The sequence below is a fragment of the Oryctolagus cuniculus genome, chromosome 7 (assembly GCF_051225735.1).
Source record: "Oryctolagus cuniculus isolate XC-2025 breed Fujian yellow rabbit chromosome 7, ASM5122573v1, whole genome shotgun sequence".
NCBI classification, from domain to species: Eukaryota; Metazoa; Chordata; class Mammalia; order Lagomorpha; family Leporidae; genus Oryctolagus; species Oryctolagus cuniculus.
Genome location: NC_142873.1, coordinates 23,010,198 through 23,020,770, shown reverse-complemented (window position 1 = coordinate 23,020,770; position 10,573 = coordinate 23,010,198). Strand labels below are relative to the sequence as shown.

The following is a 10,573-nucleotide window of genomic DNA, read 5'->3' as shown; positions in this document are numbered from 1 at the left end:
TAGGAGAGTCAGCCCAGAGCAGCAGACTCATGGCTCGGGCATCCGCAGAGATATAGGATGGTCCTGGGGACACCCCATCCCACCCCGGATAGGGTTCAGCTCAGCTCTCAGCATCAGAAGGGAAGGGCTTCCGGGGCTGGGTGTGGCGAACAGTCAGACCACGTCGCTAACTGCTGTTTGCCCGAATCCTCAATACCCTGCTTCACTTTCTCCAGCCCCAGGAAACTCCATTATGGCTCCTCAGAGCCCCACATCGCCTGAGCTTCCCTGCAGCACGGTCCCAACGCCAGGGTGTCCAAGGACATTAATGAAGCCCTCCATGGTCAGTTGCCCATCTGAAAGTTCCATCCCCACCTGTGCTGCCCAGCACCACGAGAGCCTCCTGGTGTCCCCAGTCCTCGAGCTGCATCAGCTTCTCCCGCTGTGCTGACGTGGCGGGGCAGGAAGGGAGGCAGCGCTGTCGCACACGCGTGTGTTGTCATGTGTAGCGTGTGTTGTCATGTGTAGCGTGTGTAGCATGAGAGCCCTTCCCAGACTGCTTCCCCAGTGGCTGCTTTTCCTGCCTGTCAGCTTCTAAGTCTTCCCAGCCAGACCTTGTGCTGTTGCTGACTTTAACATCATGGGGAGGCCGTCCCACTAAATTCTTCCGTTCTGGTTCCTTAGCAGTGGTTCTTGCGGACTTCCGGCTCATGTTTGTAGTGTGTGGCCGGAAAATAACGAAGTTGATTCTTTAAACAAACACCTCAGAATGCATTTTTTTTAAGACAAAAGTTAACCCAAAACACCGAGCTGTGCTTGGATGTTTAGAAAATTAAGTATCAAGAATCACTTTATCAGGCTGGACACTGTGGCATAGTAGGTAAAGCCACTGCCTACAGTGCTGGCATCCCATATGGACACCGGTTCAAGTCCCAGCTGCTCCGCTTCTGAGCCAGCTGTCTGCTATGGCCTGGGAAAGCAGTAGAAGGTGGTTCAAGTCCTTGGGCCCCTGCACCCACGTGGGAGACCCGGAGGAAGCTCCTGGCTCCTGGCCTCGGATTGGCGCAGCTCCAGGGGTTGCAGCCATCTGGGGAGTGAACCAGCAGATGGAAGACCTCTCTCTCTCTCTCTCTCTCTCTCTCTCTCTCTCTCTGCCTCTGCCTCTCTGTAACTCTGCTTTCAGATAAATAAGTAAATCTTTAAAAAAAAATCACTTTATCTGAACTCCTATTGGGATTATATGATGAAGATAAATTGAGTTTTTACAGCTTAATATCATGCCTTCTAAGAAAAGTTACTATATTAAAAAAATCCTGTCGTTTGCAATAAAATGGATGAAACTAGAAGACATTATACTTAGTACCAAATTCAATATCAAAGACTACATACTTAGTACATACTAAATAACTACATACTTAGCACATAACCCAATACCAAAAGGACAAATACCATATGTTCTCTCTGACCTGTGATAACTAATAGAGCACCTAAAAGTGAAATTGACACTTGGAGAAGCAATGAATTTGAACAGCCCTTGTCTCCACTATAGAGGAACAGGGATTTTTTCCATACTATCTGTTGAACTCTACTTAGCAGAGCTAGTCATATGTGTATAAAGCTAATTGAAAATAGATCTTAGTAAAAAATATGAATGGGAATAGTAGAGGGAGGAGGAAGAAGGGTGGGACAGTGGGTGATGCATAATTATCTAAAAATACCTCAAATAGTCACTTTAGAAAGCCTTGTGCTTCAAATTTATTTCAAGTTTTTAAAATTTTTCTAGCTGTTGGTTTGAGAGACAGACAGACAGCTCTCATCCACTGGCTGGCTCACTCCCCAGATGCCCAGGGCTGGGCCAGGCTGACACTGGAATCCCAACCCAGGTCTCCCACATGGGTGGCAAGGACCCGGAGTGCCCCCTGGGTGAACATTAGTAGCCACTGGAATCAGGAGCAGAGCAGGACTTGAACCCAGGCACTCTGATATGAGATGAGGGTGGCCATCCCCTGGTAGCATCTAAGCTGCTATGCCAAACACCTGCTCTTATTTCTTTTTATTATTATTATTATTTTATTTGACAGGTAGAGTTATAGACAGTGAGAGATGGAAAGAAAGGTCTTCCTTCTGTTGGTTCACTCCCTTAATGGCCGCTACGGCTGGCGCTGCGCCAATCCGAAGCCAGGAGCCAGGTGCTTCTTCCTGGTCTCCCATGTGGGTGCAGGGACCCAAGCACTTGGGCCATCCTCCACTGCCTTCCCGGGCCACAGCAGAGAGCTGGACTGGAAGAGGAGCAACCGGGACAGAATCCGGTGCCCTGACCGGGACTAGAACCCAGGGAACTGGTGCTGCAGACAGAGGATTAGCCAAGTGAGCCACGGCGCTGACCCACCTGCTCCTATTTCAACACTTTTTTTTATTATTTTTTTTTATTTATTTGAAAGGCAGATCCAGAGAGAGAAAGCACGCTCTTCCATCCACTGGTTCACCCCCGAAATAGCCACAATGACCAAGTTAGGGCCAGGCCACAGCCAGAAGCCCCACATGAGTGGCAGGGTCCCAGATGCTTGGGCCATCTTCCACTGCTTTCCAGGTGCATTAGAGGAGCTAGACAGGAAGTGAGCAGCCAGGACTTGAACCTTGAGCGGGACAGGAAGTGGAGCAGCCAGGACTTGAACCTTGAGCTGGATAGGAAGTGGAGCGGCCAGGACTTGAACCTTGAGCTGGATAGGAAGTGGAGCGGCCAGGACTTGAACCTATGCTCATATGGGATGCCAGCGTTGCAGGCAACCACTTAAACTGCTGCACCACGATGCAGGGCTCAATACTTCCAAAACATTTCAAAGAAACTGACACACACTGCGTGTCCTCTTAGGTGCGTTGCCAGCGCACCGGTTCCTTCGAGGAAGCGCCTCTCCCTGCAGGAATCACTGAAAGGCAAGGTGGATCCTGTGTCTGTTCCCATCAGACTGTCCACCATCAGGGGGAAGGCGGGCCCCGCAGCCCTGACGCCAAAACTGCCAAGTCCCAGGTGTGACCTCAGTGCACCTCAGCCATCCGAGGACAAACGAGCAGCGAGCAGAAGCCCTGTACACAGAGGCCCAGAGCCTGGGAACCAGGGCCTGCGAAGTCTCCCTGGCTGCACCACGAAGAGGTGCAGGGGAGGGTGGAGCCTCTGCGCCTCCAGACTGAGGCAGCCACAGAAAAGCACTTTCATTTCATGAAATGAATAGGCCTGGGCTTTTGATTCAAGTCTGTGGTTTGCCTTCACCACCTCTCCTGTTATTCTCTCTCTCTTTTTTTTTTTAAGAGTTATTCATTTACCTGAAAGGCAGAGTTACAGAGAGAAGGAGAGACAGAGAGAGAGGTCTTCCATCCGCTAGTTTACTCCCCAGATGGCCACAACAGCCAGAGCTGGGCTGAACCGAAGCCAGGAGCCAGGAGCTTCTTCCAGGTCTCCCTTGTGGGTACCAGGGCTCAAGGACTTGGGCCATCTTCTACTGCTTTCCCAGGCCCTAGCAGAGAGCTGAATTGGAAAAGGAGCAGCCGGGACACGAACTGGCACCCATATGGGATGCCAGCACAGCAGGTAGAAGCTTAACCTACTATGCCACAGTGCTGGTCCCCCATTATTCTCTTTCAAACAGTTAATCAGGGTATTCTTATAATGTCAGCCAACTTCAGTTGTGCTAAGGGGAAGGGAGGGAGAGAAGGAGAGAAGGAGAGAAGGAGGGGAGGATGGAGGGAGGGAGGGAGAGAGTGAGGGAGGGAGAAAAAAAGAAAAAGAGAAGGAAAGAAAGAAAACGAAATGAAACTATTTGTATTCACCTTTGCTAGTGAAGGGGTTAGGACCTGTGCTCCTGGGGAACAGGGGTGGGAAGAGAAAGCTACAGTCAAAGGGGCCAACCCCTCAGAGAAGATGAACTCCAGGGACAGAAGTATTAGCCCAGCCCTGCCAGCTCTGCCCAGGAGCTGTCCAAGGACCAGGCAATGCAGGGGAAACATGCACTGCTCACAGGCTGGAAACCAGCGGGGCTGGAGCACAGGGCGTGTGGCAGAGGAGGGGAAGGGCAGGTGGATCTGGAAAGGAAGATGAGAATCTGTGGCTGACGACCCAGAGGGCTTTGTCTTAGCGGCAGGGAGGAGACAGCCATCTGTCCCTTTATGACCCATGGGCGTGCACTGGACCATCTGCTCGCACAACACGTGCAGGTAATTGGCAGCAGACCCTGGAATAAACAAGCAGGCTGTGGGGCTGCCCCCGAAGGTGTGGCCAAGCTAGTGGCATGGCACCTGAGAGGTGGTGAGCCCAGCTGTGGCCACCACAGGTGTCCAGCTGTGCCCCACGATGTTCACTTGAGAATTCAAGCCTCACAGGGCCCCAGACCAGGTCCCTCATTGTCACTAAGAGCAAGGAGCAATCGCTAGGCACTGAGCTTGAAGAAGCACGGAGTGGAAGAAGTGGCCAGCATGAGCCCTTAGGGCCCCTTCACAGGGTGCCACACCCCATGTCTGATATGGGCAGGGGAGACTCGGGAAGCCCCAGACATCCAGGCCCACCCCCCTCAGCCTTCAGGCTGCGAGCCTGGCTGCAGGAGCAGACACAGCCCCTTCCATCCCCGGAGAAGAAGTTTCCTTCCATCCCCGGAGAAGAAGCACCTGCTACCCAAACCGGAACTGTTCGTTCAGTAAGTCCCTGAGTGTCTGCTCTGAGGGAACCACTGAGCTTGGTGCTGGGGAGACAGGGAGAAGGACGTGTCCCTGCCCCGGAGCAGCTCACAGTGGGCAAGGAGCGGCTGCAGCAGCCTGGACTGGGGGCTGCGGCAGTCACGGGGAGGGGCTTCTCCAAGCGCTTCCTAGGAGAGGCCCCGAGTCAAAATGACCTGAGGACTGACCAGCAGGAGTTTGTCCAACACAGTGTGTCAGGCAGAGGAGCAGAAGGTACAAAAGTCTACAGAGGGGAGAAGATTCTAGAAATTCCAGAAACGCACGAGGTTCTTCGAGTCACTGCCCCTTATACATGGTATGCCTGTGAGCCGGCAGGCTTGTGACTCAGACGACCCAGGTTCACCTTCCCACTCAAAAGCTGTGGGTGCTGGGGCAAGTCACCCAGCCTCCTGGACTCTGGTTTCAGGCAGCTGGAACAATGCTCGCCAGAAGAGAGTGCTCAATGTGTATCAATCACTTTTATCTGTCAATGAAATGTGAGAGCTGCCGCCACCTGGCTGAGCAGGGATGGGAGCCCAGATAAGGACAGGTGCTAGGAGGCAGCTTGTACCTGCACAGATGGGCATGGATGAGTCACAAGGCTGGGATGCTCCAGGAAGCTCCCAAAGCTCTGAATGCAGAGGCGGAGGCGGGGAGGCTGTGCAGCCTGCCCTTGGGGTTTCTGCTCCGGATCCCCTGTCCCCCAGCCCAGCTCCAGGCTCCGCTCCAGGCTTCCTACCAGCACTGGCTTCTTTCCAGCAACCACCTGAACGCTTCTTTGACCTGCCGCAGCTCCCTCCAGCTCCCACCCCCAACCTCAGCTCTAGATGATGGTCCTGCAGCCCTGCAAGAGGAGAGGGACCACACCACCCCAGCTTGCCCCTGCCCCCTACCAGTGTTCCTGTGGCTCCAGAAGCTTGGGTGAAGGGAGAAGACCAGAGAACGAGTCTGGCCCAGGAGCCAGCTGGCTGAGCAACACGCAGCACAGGGACAAGGACGAGCACAGAGCAGGGGATAGAAGTCAAACACGCCTGCCAGTTTGCGCACTGGTTTCCGAAGCTGCTTCGGATGCCCGCATCCTGTATCAGAATGCCTTGCTCAAGCCCCAGCTCCGCCACTTCCCATCCAGCTTCCTGCCAATGCCGACCCTGGGAGGCAGCAGACGGTGGCGCAAGTATTTGGGTCCCTTCCACCGATATGGGAGACCCAGACTGAGTTCTTGGCTCCTGGCTCTGGACTGTTGCAGGCATTTGGAGAGTGAACCAGTAGATGGAAGATCTCTCCCCTCCCAACCCTGCCTTTCAAATAAAGGCGGGTAGGGGAGTCTGTCACATGCAAGGGCTGTCACAGAGTCATCCTGAACCCAGCTCTCTTCATTGGACCAATGCCGACTTCCACAGTGGCAGAGGTTAGTGATCAAAAGCAAAGCACTGGCCGGCGCCGCGGCTCACTAGGCTAATCCTCCGCCTTGTGGCACCGGCACACCAGGTTCTAGTTCCAGTTGGGGCGCCGGATTCTGTCCCAGTTGCCCCTCTTCCAGGCCAGCTCTCTGCTGTGGCCAGGGAGTGCAGTGGAGGATGGCCCAAGTGCTTGGGCCCTGCCCCCCATGGGAGACCAGGATAAGTACCTGGCTCCTGCCTTCGGATCAGCGCGGTGCGCCAGCAGCAGCGCGCCAGCCACGGTGGCCATTGGAGGGTGAACTAAAGGCAAAAAGGAAGACATTTCTCTCTGTCTCTCTCTCTCACTGTCCACTCTGCCTGTCAAAAAAAAAAAAAAAAAAAAAAAAAAGCAAAGCACCTGGCTGGCACCGAGTAAATGGAGCCTCCATGACTGCTGTGACTGCTGTTCCCCACCCACCCTACAACCTCAGCTCCTGGAACGGACCTGGTACAGGGCATCCAAGCCACAGAGATACCTGTGACGAGGTCCGGCACCATAGCATAGTGGGTAAAGCCACCACTTGCAGTGCCAGCACCTCATACTGCCACCGGTCCGAGTCCCGGCTGCTCCACTTCTTTTTTTAAAAAAAGATTTATTTTATTTATTTGAAAGTCGGAGTTACACAGAGAGAAGTAGAGACAGAGAGAGAATCTGCTGGTTCACTTCCCAGATGACCGCAACCCCCGGAGCTGCGCCAATCCAAAGCCAGGATCCAGGAGCTTCTTCCAGGTCTCCCACATAGGTGCAGGGACCCAAGGACTTGGACCATCTTCTACTGCTTTCCCAGGCCATTGCAGAGAGCTGGATTTGAAGATGAACATCCGGGACTAGAACCGGTGCCCATGTGGGATGCCAGCACTTCAGGCCAGGACTTTAACCCACTGCACCACAGTGCCGGCCCCCAGCTGCTCCACTTCTGATCCAGCTCTCTGCTATGGCCTGGGAAAGCAATAGAAGATGGCCTAAGTGCTTGGGCCCCTGCTCTCAGATGGGAAACCCGAAAGAAGCTCCTGGTTCCTGGCTTCAGATCAGCCCCGCTCCAGCCACTGAGGCCATTTGGGAAGTGAACCAGCAGGTAGAAGATCTCTCTCTCTCTCTCTCCTCCCCTGCCTTTCAAATAAATAATATTTTAAAAAATCACTTAAAAAAAAAAGATACCTGTCACAGGTGCATCTCTGTCCAGACAGAATGAACCCCTCAGACACCCACATTCTTCAGTGGAGAACACGTGTTAAAAATTCCCTTCCACAGGGCCCAGACCCATCTTGAGTGCACACATGCACACACACACACACAGGAACACACACATGTTGACTCCCTGCGAGCACCACAGCCCATGTCCCAGGCAGTGCCTTCACCTGGTGACAGGTGGATGGCTGTAGTGCTGGCATAGTGCCCCAAAGAAACAGCAAGTGTCAGGGTGGCAAGCAAAGTCTCTTCCACCCGCTGCTCCCTGTACTCAACACCCAGCCCAACTGAGAGGCCGGCCCCACCCCGCACCTGAACACTGAGCAGTCCCAGGATGAAGATGCCTTAAGGGCAAGGACAGACTGGAACGAGGACGAGATAGTATCAGGCAGTGGGCCGTGGTCCAAGTCAGGGTGTCTCAAGCTTCATCTATACTTTCTTCTTAATAAACATTGATTGCTTGATTGATTAACTTGAAAGGCAAAGTGACAGAGAGAAAGAGATCTTCTATACGCTGATTTGCTCCCCAGAGGGTGGCCAGACCCAAGCCAGGAGCCAGGAACTCTATCCAAGTCTCCCACGTGGGTGGCAGGGGCTCAAGCACTTGGGCCATATTCCATGGCTTTCCCAGGTGCATTAGTGAGGAGCTGGATTAGCAGTGAAACAGCCGGCACTCAAACTGGCACAGGCATGTGGGACGCCAGCGTCGCAAGCAGCGGCTTAACCCGCTGTGCCACAACGCCGGTATCTGTTCTGTTGTAATGTGCACCTTTGCTTCTCACCATCAACCACTGCCCAGGTCTGCCTCCTGCCCAAGTCCTGCTATCAAAGGTAGCATGCTCACCCCTGGCCATGAGGAGAGCCACACACCACTGACACCAAATCCAGGCATTCCCCTACCAGACCTCCAACACATACTCACATACATATCGATCCCCCAGGAAGGACTATGGTAAACTCCCAAACCATGAGCAGACACGGCTCACACACATGTGTATCTGAACACACATGGGACAGATCCTGACACACAAAGCCGCCCTTCCTGCCTGCCCCACCTCGCTGTCATCCCCGTCCACCGCTGGCCCATGGGACTTATCCTTCTCCCCACTGCTCCCAGGCCCTGCATGGGCGGGGGGACTCCCTTCATTCTTTCCCACATGCCACGGGCACTGGAAGAACCTTCCAGGCTATGCAGACACCAACACCCACCCCATCCGAGGGGTGGCGCTGAGAATAGCCATGTTTGGCTTAAGCGAGATACTGTTCCAAGGGCTCTGGAGGCCTGCCCAGGCAGATCTAGCCACTGCCCACAGCCCCTCTTGCTGCCACAGGGTGTGTGTGCTCACAAGCCCTGCAGCATACAGCACCCACATGCACGCTGTGCACCCACACCCTTCACAACCACCAGCTTTGTTTTGACTTAGTCCCCCAATAATGGGAAGAAGTGACCCTGACACAGCCACCCTTGTTCGTCTGCTTCTCTTGTGACCAAGGAGCACAGGTGACCAAAATGAGGTCCAGCCACAGCAAGCCGCCAACTGAGCTCTGGTCAGTGCTAGAGAAACCAATATACCCAGAGCTGGGTCCAGGCATGGGCCCAATTATATAGGGTCAAGATGAGGTCCAGCGGGTAAAGCCGCCGCCTGCAGCGCCGGCATCCAATATGGGCTCTGGGTTGAGACCCAGCTGCTCCACTTCCAATCCAGCTCTCTGTTATGGCCTGGGAAAGCAGTAGAAGATGGCCCAAGTCCTTGGACCCCTGCACCCACGTGGGAGACCCAGAAGAAGCTCCTGATTCCTGGCTTCGGATCGGCTCAGCTCCAGCTGTTGTGGCCATTGGGGGAGTGAACCAGCAGGTGGAAGATATATCTCTCTGCCTCTCTGTAACTCTGCCTTTCAAATAAAATAAATAACTCTTAAAAAAAAAAAAAAAAAGATGAAGCCAAGTTGGGCGTGAAGGTGAGAGTCTGAACTTGGGCCAAATCCAGACCTACATTAGGGTCAGTGTGGAGCTGAGTTTACGAGCTACATAAGGGAGCCAGGTATGTGGCTGCACTGGCATCAGTGTGGAGCCAGTCTGGGGAGCCAGGGTGTCACCCAGCCAAGCGACAGGGCCCCGAGGGTGTCCGGCACACCATCAGGACCACTGACCGAAATCCATAGGGCGCAGGTGGTTCTTCACTATCTGGAATCCAGGCCTGCAGGGGAAGCAGGAGGTCCAGCCCCCAGGGAACACCTCCCACTGCACACACCCACAACCCAGCTACTGGGGCTGTCCTGTGGGCCCCGTGCATGCAGACCCGTGTGTCCAGACCCGGAACACAAGACAAAGCACGAGGCAGGCAGCACCCTCCCAGCACCACTGGAGTCTCCTCAGGATAATTATTTATTATTCATAGTCATCAGCATCTTCATTAATTATTCATATGATCCTTAATTATTATCCTTAACAATAAGAGCAGTAAATAGCAGAAAAGTCCTTGAGGTGCCTAAGGCCCAGGGCCGGGTGCCTCCGGGCAGTTAGACCAGCTAATGCCCCCGGGGCAGTGTGGGGACCACAGACCCCCTGTCCACTGCCCAGCCCTGCCCCTGCCCCTCCCAGTGAGGCCCAGGGGACAGCAGGAGGAGCTGCTCCTTCACCATCCTCTCCCCTTCCGTGGCCAGGGCCTCCTGGGCAGGGCCTCTGAGGGGAGGGGCCCAGGCGGCGCTCTGAACCCTGGGTGATCCACGTGTCCACACTGGGCAGCCCCACTAACTGCCCGGGTCTGAGCCATGTCTGTGCAGGGGCTGGGAGGTGAGGGCCCCCAGCTGGCCCGGTAGGGAGAGGCGTCGAGTGGGGCCATCTTGGGGGAGCTCTGGGGCCCCTGGAGGGAGCTCCTCGCACGCCATGAACTGGGAAACCTGCAAAGAACACAGGGTGTGAGAAGGCCCAGAGGCCACAGAGGTAGGAGAGGGGCACAAGAGGAGAATCCAGGTGACAGGGGACAGAAAAGGGAGACGGACATGAGGGCTGGGGGGGCCAAGGCAGACAGAGCAAGATGGGGTTGGGGGGCTACTAAGGGCATGCACTGAGGGTGGGGGAGGGGAAGTGAACTCTCATAGGCCAAGAGCCAAACAGAGGAGCCGGGAGCAGCTAGGACGCTCCCACCTGCACACCCCAGCCAGGGAAACCTAGAGGCCACAGCTTCCTCCCCCCCTAGAGACCGTGGCAGCTGAATCCAAACCCAGCCTGGAATACGGAGTCCCTGAGCTGGGACAGAGA

At 54.6% G+C, this 10,573-nt stretch overlaps 1 protein-coding gene across 5 annotated transcripts in view; it reads right to left on the bottom strand.

Annotated features, from left to right (window-relative positions):
- Positions 1–9,678: 9,678 nt before the first annotated feature.
- Positions 9,679–10,573, bottom strand: part of KCNH2 (potassium voltage-gated channel subfamily H member 2) — a 32,649-nt gene continuing 31,754 nt past the window's right edge. For 4 of the 5 annotated variants that reach the window (XM_051836951.3, XM_089336646.1, XM_089336647.1 and 1 more), the window contains one exon: positions 9,679–10,212. In XM_051836951.3, coding sequence (XP_051692911.3) covers positions 10,063–10,212 — 150 coding nt within the window. In that variant the 3' untranslated portion in view covers positions 9,679–10,062. 5 annotated transcript variants of the gene reach the window in all.